Source organism: Mauremys reevesii, linkage group 19 (genome assembly GCF_016161935.1).
Source record: "Mauremys reevesii isolate NIE-2019 linkage group 19, ASM1616193v1, whole genome shotgun sequence".
Taxonomy (NCBI): Eukaryota; Metazoa; Chordata; order Testudines; family Geoemydidae; genus Mauremys; species Mauremys reevesii.
Window position 1 is genome coordinate 4,396,298 of NC_052641.1, and position 16,632 is coordinate 4,412,929.

Genomic DNA, 16,632 nt, shown 5'->3' on the forward strand with positions numbered 1-16,632 from the left:
CCCAACCCCTCATGTGCCCCCCTCCTGCACCCACATGGGGAAACTGACCTGGATGCATGGAGCAGCTGGCATTGCTGCTCGCTCCCTCACTCCAATGCTGCTCCTCCACGCACCCCTAGGGCGCCGTAACGGGGGAGGAAGGAGCGTGGTCGGGGCTCCCTGCGTCCAAGTCACCTTCCCTACCTGGGCTGCATAAGAGGAGGGCAGGAGAGCAGCAGCCCCTGATGCCTCACAGCCCAGCCCAGCCCAGGTGGGGAAAGTGACCTGGGCGCACCGCGGAGCGCTTGATGTTGCTCCTCGCTCCCTTCCTTGCAGCCCCCTAGCGGGGCGCAGAGGAACGTTGGGCGGGGGGGACAGTATCTGTGGGTCACCGTTCGCCTCCCTGCCCCCATGTTCCTCCGCTGGGAGGAAGTAGGGAGCAATCTGGGCACCCCCACATGACACTCCCTTGCCAGCCAGGAGCCGTTTCTGACTACGCTGGCAGTGTGCACCTCTGCGCTGCCGCCCGGCACCCCCTGACTATGGCGCCCTCAGGGGCGGCTCCAGGCCCCAGCATGCCAAGCGTGTGCTTGGGGCGGCATGCCGCGGGGGGCGCTCTGCCGGTTGCCGGGAGGGCGGCAGGCGGCTCCGGTGGACCTCCCGGGTCCGCTGGTCCCGTGGCTTCGGTGGAGCATCCGCAGGCACGTCTGCGGGAGGTCCACCAGAGCCGCGGGACCAGCAGACCCTCCGCAGGCACGTCTGCGGGAGGTCCACCGGAGCCGCTGGACCGGCGACCGGCAGAGCACCCCCCATGGCGTGCCGCCGTGCTTGGGGCGGCGAAATGGCTAGAGCCGCCCCTGGGCGCCCTGGGCAGTCGCCCAAGTGGCCCACCCCTGAGGCCGGTGCTATGCACATTTCCCTCACAAGGGGGCGGCGAGTCTGCCAGTGTGCAGTGGTGTGTCTTGTGTGACACAGACCAAGTGCATGGTACACAGATTTACTCAATGCAAACTCTCCATGCTGCCAGTTATCACTGGCATCTTTCTGCGATCAGCCTCGGCTGGGAGGGTGAGCCTCAGGCACAGGTCCAGGGCACACAAGCTCTGCCTGTGTGTGCTGCCACTCCCCGGGAGAGGCCCAGCACGGGGAGGTGGGGACAGGGCAGCCTCTGCCAGAGGGCTTCTAATTTAGTTCCGCTCTCTGGGCCATTTCTTTCTGAAAGTCTGCGGTGTCAGTGTGGGCCTGAATCTGCTCCAAGGCTCCCTGAGGCTGCTGGGCGTGGAAATGAAGGAGCTCGGGGGCGGGGGCTGGAAGGAGCCTAGCAGGCCTGGAGGGGCTGGGTGCACACTGGAGGAGGGCGTTCAGCTGGCTGCCTAGGAGGTGGACTTCCTCCTGCAGGGAGGGGCTCAGCCTTCCTGGGAGAGGAGGGGCAGCTTGCCCTGGCCTAGAGCCCAGGGTGGGAGGAGAGGCCAGGCTCAGCGAGAATGTCCCCTCCATTGTGTCAGCAAACCAGCACTGTTCCCATTGACACCCGCAGCGAAGCCAGGCCCAGCAACTCTCACCCGCAGCTTTTGTAAGCAGCCTGCCTGGAGGAGAAATGAGCTCTCCTCTCTTTCTCCACCAGCTGGCATGTGTAGGGTTGCCACTCCCAGTCGAAAGGGACCCTGGAGGGTCCAGCTGGCACTGCCAATCGGGCCTTTAAAAGTCCAGTTGGCGGCATGGGGGGCCCGGGGCTAAGGCAGGTCCCTGCGTGCCCTGGCTCCACGCGGCTCCAGGTCCCTGCAGCCCCTAGACTCATGGGCGGCCAGGGAGGCTTCGCCCACTGCCCCTGCCCCGAGGGCCGGCTCTGCAGTTCCCATTGGTCGTGGTTCCTGACCAATGGGAGCTGCAGGGGCAGCGCCTGGGAGTGTGAGGGCAGTGCACAGAGCCACCCATGCGCCATGGGGCTGCACTGCAGGGACCTGGCGGCCGCTTCCTGGGAGCTGTGGTAAGCGCCACCAGGACCCTGCACCCTGAACCCTCTCCTGCACTCCAACCCCCGCCACATCCCAGAGTCCCCTCCTGCACCCACACTCCATCCCGGAGCCGGCACCCCAGCCCCCTCCCCCAGCCCCCTCCTGCACTCCAACCCCTGCCACATCCTGGAGTTCCCTCCTGCACCCACACTCCCTCCCAGAGCCGGCACCCCAGCCCCCTCCCCAGCCCCCTCCTGCACTCCAACCCCCGCCACAGCCCAGAGTCCCCTCCTGCACCCCCACTCCATCCCGGAGCCGGCACCCCAGCCCCCTCCCCAGCGCCCTCCTGCACTCCAACCCCTGCCACATCCTGGAGTCTCCCAGAGCCGGCACCCCAGCCCCTCCCCAGCCCCCTCCTGCACTCCAACCCCGCCACATCCCAGAGTCCCCTCCTGCACCCACACTCCATCCCGGAGCCGGCACCCCAGCCCCCTCCCCCAGCGCCCTCCTGCACTCCAACCCCTGCCTCATCCTGGCAGAGCCCTCCCCAGCCCCTCCTGCACTCCAACCCCCACCACATCCCAGAGTCCCCTCCTGCACCCACACTCCATCCCGGAGCCGGCACCGCAGCCCCCTCCCCCAGCCCCTCCTGCACTCCAACCCCCACCTCATCCCAGAGTCCCCTCCCGCACCCACACTCCCTCCTGGAGCCTGCACCCCAAACCCCTCATCTCTGGCCCCACCCCAGAGCCTACACCCCCATCTGGAGCCCGCACTCCCTACCGCACTCCAACCCCCTCACCCCAGTCAGGAGCCTGCTCCTTCACCCCAAAACACTCATCTCCTGCCTCACCCCAGAGCCCTCAGTGCCTTCCTGCACCCTAACCCGCTGCCCAGCCTGGTGAGAGCGAGTGAGGGTGCGGGAGAGCGAGTGACGGAGGGATGGAGCGAGTGGGGCGGGGTCTCGGTGAAGGGGCGGGGTCTCGGTGAAGGGGCGGGGCCTCAGCAAAGGGGCAGGGCAGGGGTGTTCGGTTCTGTGCGATTAGAAAGTTGGCATCCCTAGGCATGTGGCTTGGCAGCAGCTCTCACTAGCAGCAGGTCTCTTGGCTAGGGAAGGGGACACCAGCAGCTGCTGGCATGTCTGGGGAGGAAGAGCCAGTGGATGAAGCCTCCTGGCCCAGATTTCAAGGTCACAAAATTGGGTCCAGAGGGGCTGTGGCTGCTGCCCTAAGAGGTGCCCCATATGGCAGGGAGGGTCTGTGCTGGCATGGAGGGACCTTAGGAAGGCTGTGAGTATCCAGCCTAGCAGCTGGTACCCTGTATTCCCTTGGCAGTCTGGGTCTGGGGAGGGAAGGAGGGAGATCATGTTGCGGGTACTTGGAGGAGAAGGGCAGGAGGGTGTGAGGTCAGTGGTATTTCAGACAGGCGATACCTGTCTGATTGGCAGCCGTAGCTTAGGGGACTGCTGCCAGGGCTGTGTGAATTTTGCATTCTCTGTCCGTGGGAGGGATGGAGTGTTTGCACAGTGGGCCTGGCTCTTGGCTTGCCAGAAAGGTGTTTGCACAGGGCCTGTGGCCTGCAGACAGGTTTGGTGTTTGTCTGGACAGTCCCAGGGCTGGGAAATTCCCATGCTCATTAGAGACACCTGGCTGGTTTGTGGAAGCAGGAGGAGCTGTGTGAAACAAACCCTTCAGAATGGCTCCTCCTAGTCCGGGGCTCCCAGTACTGCCTGCCGTCCAGTGAGACGTCCTGGGATCCGGGACCCTCAAGAGGGCACTGCTCATGGTCTTCCATGGCAGCTGCATTCATCAGGGCAGCAGGGGCTGAATGATGCCGGGGGAGACTAGCTAGCCAAGGGGGGCTCCCAATGCTTAATTTGTAATAAAAGAGGTGCTGGGGCTCAAGCAATTGTTTTACATTTATAACTGACCTGCCAGGCCCAGAGGTGCCGGGGCTCTGACCTGCCAGGCCCAGAGGTGCTGGGGCTCTGACCTGCCAGGCCCAGAGGTGCCGGGGCTCTGCCCTGGCACAAATTATGCACCGGGGGCTCCCTTCCCCCAGTGACCGGGGCCAGCCCTCCAGAATGAATGGTGACCCTGTCTCACTACATTATCCCCGCTCCCTCCATGCTTACAGGTGGCTGTGGGGAGGAAAGGGGCAGAGAAAAATCTCTCCTCTCAAGGTCTTTCCCGGATGTCACAGGAGGAAAGGGCGGTAAGGGGGGCAGATCCTCTCAGCCCAGCACAGGTAGCAGCAGTGCAAACTGCTCACACTTCCCCCAGAGCATGGCACACCTCCCCCAGGCACAGCAACATTGCAGCCTGTCTGCAGAGAGTCCAGCCAGGGAGCCCAGCAAGTGCCAGCTGGTGGCGATTCTGGTCCACAGCGTTCCTGCCCCTACACAGCCTCCAGAAGGTGCTGCCTTTTGGTCAGCCCAGCGCTGGTTTGGATTTGAACAGTACCTGGAAATGGTTCACCGTCAGTGGTGGCTCCAGGCACCGGTGCTCCAAGCGCGTGCCTGGTGTGGCAAGCCATGGGGGGCGCCCTGCGAGGGCGGCAGTCGGGCAGCCTTCAGGGGCGCGCCTGCGGGAGGTCCGCCGGTCCCGTGGATTCGGCAGCAATTCGGCAGTGGGTATGCCAAAACCGTGGGACTGGTGGACCTCCCGCAGGCGCGCCACCGAATCTGCGGGACCGGGGACCTCCTGCAGGCACGCTGCCGAATCCGCGGGACCGGGGACCTCCTGCAGGCGCACCGCCGAAGCCGCAGGACTGGCGGACCTCCCGCAGGCACGCTACCGAATCCGCGGAACCGGGGACCTCCCGCAGGCACGCTGCCGAATCTGCGGGACTGGCGGACCTCCCGCAGGCACGCCGCCGAATCTGCGGGACCGGGGACCTCCTGCAGGCGCGCCGCCAAAGGCAGCCTGCCTGCCGTACTTGGGGCGACAAAAAAGCTAGAGCCACCCCTGTTCACAGTGAAATCACTTCGTATTTAGAGTCCAGTTCCTGCTGTCAGCACTGGGGCCCTGAGTGCAGGTGTATGGACGCATTGGAGCAAGGGTCATCGCTGTCACTAGCTATTTATTTGCTGAGCATAATGCCTTTGCCCAGCACGCTAGATAACAGGAAAAAGCAGCAGCCTCTGCCCAAACCAACTTACTGTTCACAGCACGTGCAAGCAGCGTGGTCCCAGCAGGCCGGACAGCTGGCCAGGAACAAACCTGCAGGCTGTGGCCCTCGTCTGGCTGACCGGATGTGCTCAGGGCTTGTCGGGTTACTACGGGAACACCTGCCCCAGCCCCACAATCTAGAGTCCACATCCGAGAGCTGGGAGACTGCCTTGGTCTCAGTCCAGGGCTGAATGCCTCAATGCTTTGTGGCCTTGGGGAAGCTGGTCCCTTGTCTTGAACAGCTGGTAAAATTGGAGTCAAACCCTAGGAGCCTCTCAGAGTGCTGGAGCTGAGCAGAACTGAGGTGTGCTGACACGTGTGCTACTATTCTGGGATTGTGTTCCTAGGTGCCCTTCAGGGCAGTGCCCAGGCTACATCCCTCTGTCTTTGGTCCCAGATCTCAGTCCCCTGGCTGGGCCCCACTGGTATATGGGGGAAGCTGCTCTGGCACTTCCACTCCATGCCAGTTTTGCTGCTCTGGGGCAGTAGGTCTCAGGAACATGGGGGAGCACAACCTTTGCTCAGGGAAGACAGAGCTGATCGAGATGGCTACTGTGAGAGGAGAGGCACTCCCTCCCCTGGCTGTATTTCCTGTTCTTCATTACTGGCGCTGCGGCTGCGGCCGGCCAGCCACAGAGAGCTATCATCACTCTGGGCCTGTGCCAGAGGGAACAGATAGTGCAGGGTGCGTCGCCCCCAGGCTTCACATTTCCCACTGCCCACAGGCTCCCTGCCAGAGCAGAGAAGTGGGGTGATCTGGGCTAGTGACCTTTCCTCTCTGTCCTGGCTCGGGCCCAGGTTGATCTGGCTGATCCAAACCCATCCACAGAGCCCAGCTTTCTCTGGAGTAGCAGTATCCATCTGTGGCGGGTGTGAGTGGGCAGAGGGGAGGGAGACGGGACAGGCTCTCTGTGTTTGCTTCCCCTTTGCAGCAGCATCTCCAAGGAGCATCCTTGTCCCTCTGTGTGGGGGGAGCTCTGTAAACAGCCTTCCCAGCATGGCCTGGGGCAGGGGCAGTGGGGCCAGAGTGCCGGCAGGGAGAGGGGAATGGCCCCACTGCAGACAGACTCTCAAGATTTCATTTCAAAAAGACCTGCCCGCCTCATGGGGTGGTTGTTATTTGTTATCCCTGTTTGTTGTTTGTATAGCCCCAGTCACACACCAGGAGCCCCTGTGCTGGGGGCTGCGTAACACAGCCCCAGGGAGCTCACCGTTTGTAAGACAGGTGGGGACAATATTGGGATGGGGCCCACCGGCCCCTGAGTATTGCCAAGGCAGAGATGGGTGCCTGAGTCTGCAGCAGGGCCCGGGGCCCATTGCCCTAGCTCAGTGCAGGTCTCCAGCACGCCCTCCCGCCCCAGTGCCATTGGATGCCACAAGCTGACCCCTGCTCCCACTGCTTAGTGTAGTCTGGGCCTTCATGCAATCCTGCCCTCCTCCCCAGTAAGCAGGGAGTGAGGCTCTGATGCCCATGCAGGGTTAACTGGCCTCACTGCCCCAGAGAGGGCTGGGCCAGGCTGTGGGCAGAACTCCTGAAGGTCTGAGATTTTGGCTGCTTATCCGAATGGTGCCTGTTGGGGCGGCTCCAGGCACCAGCGCAGCAAGGGGGGCGGCCTGCCGGTCACCGTGAGGGCAGCAGTCAGGCAGGCTTCGGCGGTGCGCCTGCAGGAGGTCCGCCGGTCGTGGATTCGGCAGATCACCCGCAGAAACGCCGCCGAATCCACGTGACCAGCGAAGGCCACCCGACAGCCATGCTTGGGACAGCAAAAAACACAGAGCCGCCCCGGTGCCTGTGTCCACCCTGGGGTCCCCTGAGCCCAACAGGAATGGTCTGACTCCTGGTGGCTCCCCAGCATGGTGGCCAGCCCTGCCCTGCGTGTCAGCCTCACATGACGGGGTGTCCCACATCGGCTCACCCTGAGCACCTGCAATAACATGTTTTTCGAAAGCTCCATGTAAACAGCCAGTTAGAACGCGGCTGGCAGCGCTCCTGTCAGGCACTTTATCTGGTTGCAAATGTCCCTCTCCCGCCATCTGCATCCTCCTTCCCCAGCACTGCGAGATTAAACCACGTTTTCTCTTTGCAAACATTGGCAGGGGAAGCAGCAGCTCCCTGAATGGAAACAATTGCAGGGCGGCTGGTTGCCTGAACTCACAGGTGGTCTCTGTGCAGTGTGCTTGTCTGGGCTGCATTTCAGGGCAGAGGGGAGGTTGGATCAGCTGGCTGCTGTGCATTCTGCCTGCCCACTACATCCGAGGGTCCCAGACTGAGTCGGGGGCTTCTGGGGTTCCAGATTCCTCGCAGGTACCTGCTGGGTTTGAGTTGGAAGTCCTGGGGGAAGCCCCCGGGGGTACTGCTGCCTGAGGAATGGAGAGCCGGGGACCCTGATTAGGAAGGTTCTTAAAGCGGAGGACAGTGTTGTGTTCATCTGAGCAGACGCTGTCTGTGCATCTGCTGCTGTTCCGCACTGGGGTACCAGCTAGGTGGGCACTGAGCTTGACCCAGTCTGGCAATGCGCATGGGCCTCAGCACACAGGCAGGGAACTAGCTGAGGGGACAAGCAGCGTGTGTGAGCGGATTGGCTGATGGTTAAAACCCTTCATGTATCTGCCTCTGTTGTCTGCTGTGCAAACGGGCTGATTTTCAGAGGGGGGTGTTGGTGCTTGATTGATTTCACTGCACACACTCAAACCGATGAAAAAAATATTTCCATCAATAATAACTAACATTGACAGACTGGCAAAGTGAGAAAAATGCTGCTTGAGAACTTACTAGAGTTTGATTTAAGATATTTAGTTGATGTATTTTGACATGTGATGTTGGCAATTTGTTCTTAGCTTTAACTTCTTGAATCCCAGCACCCACTGTCCTTTAAATAATTATTGTCTGGCCCCCATTTTCTGGCACCCCCATAATTTCCTGCAGCTGTGAAAATTTAAATCAATTAAAATAATAAAAAGCTTAAAAATAAACCTTGATATTGTCTGTCTAATGATACAAAAGCAGTTGAATTCTGCCAAGCCTAGCTAGCATCTACTTAGCGAGGGGCTGTAACGTGGGATTAGGCGAGCCCTGAATGGCTCTCAGTAAAGTGGAGATGAAATGTACTTGGAATCTCTAAGCCTTGCTCCAGGGGAATTGCTGCAGCTCTGTATAGACTGTGGAAGATGCATTAGTTACAGTATCTGGGCAGTCACATGACTCCCCCTAGCTACACTTACACCTATTAGGCTCTATTGATTTCTTTGAAATCGTTCACTTCCGCTGCTGCAGACCCCAGAGGGCAGGGCAGGTCTCGCACCATGCCGGGATTTTGGGACTGGCACTCGGCTTATTTCAGAAATCTCCAAAGATTGTGCATCAGCCTGGTATAATGAAGATCAGATTGATCTACCTGACTGGAATTTGGGCCTGCGCACTGCCGGATGGCGGAGGCTGGGTGTGCTGGGCAAGGAAAGGGGCATTGTGTCACTCTCAGCACTGGTAGACTTTGGTGGCGGGGGAGGGTGGGGCTGGCGGCATCAGGACAGGACGCCTTTGGGCAGGATGGGAAGAAGCAGGGAAGGGAATCCTGGCATTCCCCCTGCCAAAGAGGACTGGTCTGGTTTATGGAGTGTGCCGAAATGCCCCCTCCAGCTCCCAACTCATGGTCAATTTGGCCTTATTAAAAATACACAGAAAGGGACTTAGGCCCCCAGTGAGTGTCACTGGGAACTGTGCACCCAACTCTCTTAGGCATGTTGGAAATCCCCCCTCCACCCAAAGAGAATTCGAGCTGACAGTGTCAACAAACATTATTCCCAGTGCCCAGCCCAGCAGCCGGCAGCCCTCCAGGTTTCACAGCCTGAGTGAACTCTTGCAGCTTTTACTGCCCCTGCGATAGCTGACGCCACAAATGATGTTTTTAAAGGTAACTTGCAAATGGGGCTGTGATGCTGGCAGATCAGGGGCTAGCTCACGCCAGGGCCCGTCTCATCCGAACACGGACAGATACCTAGCTGGAGCCAGTCTGGCTTGCCTGTGTGGTAGCATTCTTAAAGCAGGTATTAGAATGATAGGAATGTGTTTAGGGTTTAGACTTTATTGAATGCTTGTGAGTGGCTGCCGGCATTAATCTCACTTATAGCGTTCGTACCCCATATAGCAAGGTAACATTTGAGCATTTGTGTTGTGAGCTTCTGTGACTGTGTAAATCACCAGACAGGAGAGAGACATTAACTAGTGTGAATTGCTGGTTTCTAACAGAAAGTCCTGCCCAACAGAGAAGGTCCATCGACACCAGATGGACTATTGTGGGATATTAAAGAGGATAACGTACTTTGTTGTTCTCTAATTCCCCCCATGAAGATGAGTCATGCAAATAGACTCCTCCCATCAGTTTAGTATCAGAGGGGTAGCCGTGTTAGTCTGGATCTGTAAAAGCAGCAAAGAGTCTTGTGGCACCTTATAGACTAACAGACGTTTTGGAGCATGAGCTTTCGTGGGTGAATACCCACGAAAGCTCATGCTCCAAAACGTCTGTTAGTCTATAAGATGCCACAGGACTCTTTGCTGCTTCCCATCAGTTTGCAGCTCAGAGCACATGGGAGGAGGGGAATAAAAGCCGCTAACAAGAAGGAACTGATGAGGAGAGGCTGAGGGAACTGGGATTGTTTAGTCTGCAGAAGAGAAGGATGAGGGGATATTTGATAGCTGCTTTCAACTACCTGAAAGGGGGTTCCAAAGAGGATGGATCTAGGCTGTTCTCAGTGGTAGCAGATGACAGAACAAGGAGCAATGGTCTCAAGTTGCAGTGGGGGAGGTTTAGGTTGGATATTAGTAAAAACTTTTTCACTCAGAGAGTGGTGAAGCACTGGAATGGGTTATCTAGGGAGGTGGTGGAATCTCCTTCCTTAGAGGTTTTTAAGGTCAGGCTTGACAAAGCCCTGGCTGTGATGATTTAGTTGGGGATTGGTCCTGCTTTGAGCAGGGGTTGGACTAGATACCTCCTGAGGTCCCTTCCAACCCTGAGATTCTATGATTCTCTCTGCTGCTTGGACTCTGGGGAGACAGTTTGTAGGCACAAGCAAGAGGCCTGCAGTGCTTAGCCTGGATTAGCCCTAAAGATCATATAGAGCTTGCTTGTTATAGAAGTTTCTCTTATCTTTTGAAACGTAACATTTAACCTTGTAAATAACTCTCTTGTTTCCTTTTCCTATTCATAACTCTGTGTCTAGTTTATCATAGGATTGGCTACAAGTGTTGTCATTGGTGTGAGATCTGCACTTGACAATTGGTTGATGAAATCTAAGTATAAAACTTTCAGGGTTTGTGCCCTGGTTCTTCACAGCCTGCCGTGATGCTGCTACTCACACTCTCGAGTCACTGTAGGCAGCTTGACAGGGGCTATTGGTTTTGTGCCATTATTTTCTTTTGATGAGGGATTAGAAGGCCCAAGGAGGCCTCAAAACCTCACTTGTTTTTATATCAGGTCTTCCCTGTGTTTTCTGGTGGTCCCCTTGGAGGAGGAGAAAACTAGAATGGGGGCTTTTTCTTAGTTAAAATAGAGGTGTTGCTCTTTAACTCAATGAGCTTTTCTCCCAACAGTTTGTAGTGCATATGAATTAAATGAGTTTTAAAAATCAAACAAAAATTAGAGCGTTTGACATGCTCGTGGGGGAATTCTGTGCTAAAAACATAAAAATTCTTTGCACAATGATTAAACATTCTGCATATTTTATTTGTCAAAATAGTGCAATAGAATCATGCTGGTTTCAATTATTTTGGCAATTTATTTAAACTACAATACAATGGATGGAGAATGGGAGTGGGGAGCATTGGAGGAAATCCCCAACCCCCCTCTGTCTATTAGTAATGTTGCTAGGTTTTACTCTTTATGTCTAGTTATTTGTCAACAAATATATGCAGCCGTATGCTCAGTGTTACATCATAGGCAACTGAAGAGCAAGTGAGGGCTGGGGAGTCAAAGTCACAATTTATATTGGCTACTGACCATCTCCAGAAAGGTCAGTTGCAAACAGTTCATGGAGCACATTGTGACAGGAAAATGTTTTAGTCCAAAAATGTAGATCAGTTCTAATCACTGAAGCACCATATGCATTTATAAGCCATACTGTCCTTTACAGCACAATGGCAATGTAAAGAGCCTTACATCTTTAACACCTGTTTTATACTCCTGGGGGAATTCACTAAGTACAATGGGAACAATTCACTAAGCAGGCAGGCTGCTACATTCTGCTCTGCCTTAGGGGACAAAGCCTGCCGCACGCCTGCCTCCTCGGAAATACCCCGAAGCCCCGCCCCTCCATGCAGCGCATGCCACAATAGCAAGCAAGAGGGACAGAGTGTCTCTCTCTCTCTCCTGCATGGCTGTCGAGCCCCCACCTTCAGCGGTAATTTACTTCTCTGCCAGCTGCTCCGGTCGCCCAAACTGCTGTCCGTGCTGCCGGGGAGGGGCTCGTGACCACTCTTATGGCTTCCCTTTGCTTCCCCATCAGAAGTCATTTTTCTGTGCGGAAGCAAAGAAATCTGTGGGGAACATGAATTCTGTGTGTGTGCAGTGGTACAGAATTCCCCCAGGAGCATTTAAACAATCTGACTAAAAAGCATTTCCCCTCCCAGCTGCATACTGTCTGTGACGTCACAAACCTGCAAGTTCCCAAGCTGCCCACAGAGCCTTCCAGTAAAACAGAATAGCTAAGACCTCACCTTTCTGATAGAAAAACCCATTAGGCAAAAAACACAGTCAGGCTTTTTTTATGCCTCATAAGGAATTTAAAAGGCCTATGACCAGCATTTTATTACTTGCAGGTCACTCTTAAAATCCAGTTTTGCAGAATTAACCACAGCCTGAAATCATCCAGCTGCAGGTCCTTCTAGGCCATATGTGAAGGGAGATCTGCCAGGCTCCAAGCAGACCCCACATTGCTGCTTAGCATGTAACTTTGGGGGTAAGAGGGTGGCAGTTCAGAGGCCGGAAGATGTTTCCCGTTGGGGGTGTGCAAGTGGGTTTCACCAGCTCCTGGGGTGGGCGCTGACCCAGGGAACAGGCCAAGGGAGAGCAGAGCAGTTTGTTCCCACACACATATTACAAAGTATGTGTGGTGGGGTCACAGCAGATGGGAGAGGCTGAAATATGTGCTGGGATGGGGGTGCAGGCTCACTGGCACCTGGGGGTGCGCCAGGCAGATGCCCATGAAGCTCCCTTGCTTAGGATGAGTTCCGTCATTTCTTTTCGTCAGTGCATGCTGTTCCTGGTGGCTCTTCTCCATGTGACCCAGGGACCTGTTGGTGCCCACTGGAGAAGGAACAGGGGTGTGTAAGGGTTACAGCAATCCCCTGGGTCTGGTCTCTACATCATAACTTGTCAAGGGCATCATGTGAGGTCTCTGCTGTCAAACTGGTCACCATAGCCAGTGTGAGCGGAACGTATGGTAATACGCAAGGAGTTACGTATCTGCGCTCTTAAGGGCTGTGAGTTGGAGGTGGTCACCAGAAGGAGATAAATAAGTTTCTTTCAGGCAGGAAACACTTAACTATCAGTCTGGCTCTATGTTAAATTGAGTATTGTATCCTTCAGCATGGCCGCCTATTTACAGTCTGAGCAAAATGCTAATCATGTGAGCAAAATGCTAATGGAGAGATTGCAGAGCCTCACTCTCCAGGAAAACACAAGCCACAGAGGGTGCAAGTGAAGACAGTAAGGGTAGGAAGTTGGAACTGTGTCTGGAGTGCAGAGATACACCGTCACCTGGGGACAAGCTGCCAGCTGGTTGTCTGATGTCACAGCCGGTCTGGTTGTTCAGTGCTGGGTGAGGTGCTCTGGGGGAGCTAACCTTTCCGAGACAGGAGAATGGCTTCTTAGTTCAGTTCAGGCTCTAGAAAGCTCTCGTGATTTTAGTTTATATGTAACCGTTTGTTTCCGTTAATTCTACTTGCTACTTCTCTGTCCTGTGTTCTGGGACCGTGTGCGTGTTTTTACTGAAATGCACCTATGTGCTGTGAGTGGAGGGGGGCAGGATCCTGAGGTGTACCGGGGAAGCTGGGGGCACTGTCCCTTTGGGACCAGCAGATCTGTGAATTCCGTGTCTCTAGCGGAGCAGGGGCCGGGCACTCCAGGGCCATGCTTGGAGGGTGGGATGTGCCTGCCCAGGGAGAGCAGGGCCTGCGTAGGCAGAGAGCGCCAGGCTTGTGCTGCCCGTGGCTGGTGTAGTCAGGCGCTGACCCCAGGCAGGCACAGACAGGGCTCTGCCATGCTAAGGGTGGGGCGCAGCAAGGTGCCTCACACTCCTGGGTACTTCCAGGAAGCATCGCACCCAATCTCTCATGCAGCCTTTGCCTGATCACAGATCACAGGACCTGCTGCCCCTGCCCCTAAGCCAAGCTGCTGTGCCACCCGGGCCCCTTGTGCAGGTCTGACGGCTCCCGCTTCCCCCTCGATTGGCCCTAGCCCTGCACAGCCTAGGCTCGGCTGCTTTCGTTGTGCAGGCTCTGGAGTCTCCAGCTGTTTGCACACAGCAAAGAGCAATTTCCATCCTCTGAATTAGCTCAGTAGCCACATTTGCATTGTGGTGTCACGTGATGCAATATTACCGACAATCTGTCCAGCTCTCACCACCCCGCTCCCACTTATTGGCACCATTGCTCCGCATTACAGCCAGCGTGCCACTTCCGAACTGATCTGACCCTTTGCTTTGCTCTCTCCTTAGTGCCTGAAGTGATGGGCACTTACTCAGAGCGAGCTCTCCACTCGCACTTACATTCATCCGAGGTGGGGTTTGGGAAGCTTGTACTTTGCAAACAAAGCCAGGGCCGTGACATGCCGCTAATGACCTCGCTCTCTGCCTGTGTTTCCTTTACGTCAGAAGTCGGAGTGCTTATTAAGTTTGGAGGCTTACTCCCAGGAGCAGAAGAAGAGGATCTGCTGGTGTCTGGCTGAGAACATCACTAAGCAGCAGCATCCGGCAGCAGCTCCTGCAGAGAACAAGGTAAGGAGCTGGCGGGCTGGCCAGCTGGGCAGACAGGGCACACTCCTGGCACCACAGGGCTGGGGCCTTCCCTGTCACAGGGGCTTTGCTCATCTCACATTCCTGCAAGGACTCTCAAAAACCAACTTGAGCCAGGGGTGCTGCCAGCTCACATCAAGGGGCTGCTGGGACTGCAGCTTCCAAGGCTGCACTGGAGAGCATGTCGCTGGATTTACAGCCACTGACCCAAGCTGAGCCAGACTTTGGCAAACTGGCCCCTTTCCCTGCTCCCTGGGTATCTGTTTGGAGAGCACAGCTCCAGCACACAGACTGTCCCCAGAGATAATGCCTGGCTGCAGGGCAGGGATGATCACAGAGGGAAGCAGCGCCTGGCAATGCACACAAGGTTCAGGGCCCTACTGAAAGGCCAGAGCCACGGGGGCCCTGCGTAGCTGCACTGCGGGGACCCGGCCTGCTTTCCCCAGCAGGGTGGCCTCAGGCTGGCCCCAGCGGCCTGGTGTCGCGGCACGGAGAGGCTCTGTTTATCCTACACATTGAGGTGGCAACACCAGCTCTCCTGCATTAAAGAGGTTCAGTCGGCTTGTGAGCCGGGGAGCCTGGAGTGCTCCGAGCAGAGTGTGGGAAGCTGCTAACGTGTCCAGTCCCTGCCCTGGCGAGAGACCCCGGGTCTCCTTGGGCACTGCTGAACCGGCCAGCAAGGGGCCTGCTAGTGCCAGGGGCTTTCCATGCTGGGGCCCTGGCTTCCCTCAGGAGCTGGGCTCACTCCCCTGTTTCGGTGGGAGCAGAGAGGGGTTGTCTGGTATTTCTACCGTCAGGGGCTCGCAGCCATTCGCTCAGCCCTGCTGAGGACTGGAGCAGCTGGCCACGGTGGCAGAGGAGCTCAGTCTAAACCCCTAGAGATGCCGTGGTGGGGGGAATAACTGGGTCCTGTCCACACAAGCGTGTCCCCGTGGCTCTGCTGGTGGAGCTGCACCGCTCCTAGAGCAGCGCTGGGAGAAGGGTTAAAGCTTTGCCCAGACACCTCTGGCCGGCTCATGGTCGGCCTTGCTTGCCGCGCAGCCTGAGGCTCTCATTCGTGCTGCGTTTGCAGACGCAAGGCGGGTGCTGAGGGACAGAAGGTCTCAGCCGCCTGCCTGACTCATGTGCAGAGAGAACGTGGCATTTACTTTGCAGCGTCCCAAACTGGGTCAGCACAAACTGACTCTGCAGGAGACAGAGCGTCCAGACGCCGTCTCCCTCGGATTTCAAAGGAGCTGGAATAGCTTTGTGAGGCAACAACAAACCAGTCTGAGACCCCCGATTAGTAACTAACCCCCCAGGAAATGTAAATAATGCCCCCCCACCCCGTCGGGTGACAAGGCTCCGTATCCATCCATCCCGTGGGGACTTAGCTGACCTGCCGTGTGTTTGTGGAATTGCAGTGTAGGCTATTGCCAGGACAATGTGTGAACCTGAGCAGCACAGCTGAGGTCTCAGCAGGGAGGAGTGGTGCAGCTCCACCTCCTGATGTGCCAACGGGTTTGTGGGTGATTCGGGAGGCTCGACCCATTTTCAGTCCTTTTCCTCCTTCCATCTTCCAACGCCGTGTCCGTGGCTGGGGCAGGCGAGCTATGGGGCATCCCCGGATCCCGTACAGTCTCTTCCACCACTGCAGCGCTCAGCACAATGATAGGGTGTGCCTGTGTAACCAGCGTTCCTAGGGAAGACTTTAGATCCTAGCTGTGCATAGTCTGGTGTTTGCGTCATTCCTCAGACCGGGGGAAGAGTGAGGCTGAGTCTGTGCGGAAAGGACTGGAGCAGGCGCCGTTCCTGGGAGTGGGGTAGAGGAAACGATCTGAGAGACTAAATGCCAACAGGAACTCTGGCAGGAGCTCTTACACTGAAGTGCCACTGGGTTGCGTGATCTCCCCTCTGAGTGCTGAGGACACAGGCATTTTGCTCTGGCACTGAGGGCTTTGGCTGTGCAGGGTGATACACACAGCGAGGGGCTGTGTAAGAACTCACCTGACAGCACTCGGACGAGATGAATCAGTCACTGAAGGAGTAAGGATTTGCTGTGGTTTATGTGCTGAGTCAGCAGGGATCCTGTCAACAGTTCTAGCGCCAGCGTTCAAATCATTTCCCTCAAAAAACTCTGCCCAGTCTGGCTTGGCTCTAAGATTCACCAGGGGATTCCTCTAGAGTCAGCGTTTGCAGTGAGTCCAAATCAGGGGAGTGATGGTGGCGGCTTTGGTGCCCTGAGAATGAACCGATCTCATAAAGGAGGCTCTTTGTTGAGTCCAATCACAGAGGAAGCTGCAAGGTCTCGTGTGTCTGTCCTGCACCTGGCAGAGCTGGCGCTGGGGAGCTGGTGCTCAGAGTATGGACTGGCCGCCTCTCGCCATCTCCCATGGCTTCGGAATGGGTGGACTGAATGCCAAGTAAATTCCTCACCAAGCCCATTGGAATATGCCCATGCAGTCCCGGGGTCAGTGGGGATTGTCCCTTCCGCAGTGCTGTGTATTGTTCCCACCGGCTCAGAGGCAGCAGGCGAGGAGGAG

General features: G+C 56.7%; 1 protein-coding gene across 10 annotated transcripts in view; it reads left to right on the forward strand.

Moving 5' to 3' along the window:
• Positions 1 to 16,632, forward strand: part of RGS3 (regulator of G protein signaling 3) — a 199,394-nt gene that overhangs the window by 131,031 nt on the left and 51,731 nt on the right. For all 10 annotated transcript variants that reach the window (XM_039506171.1, XM_039506172.1, XM_039506173.1 and 7 more), the window contains one exon: positions 13,970 to 14,092. In XM_039506171.1, the coding sequence (XP_039362105.1) occupies positions 13,970 to 14,092 (123 nt within the window). The remainder of the gene's footprint in view (positions 1 to 13,969; positions 14,093 to 16,632) is intronic.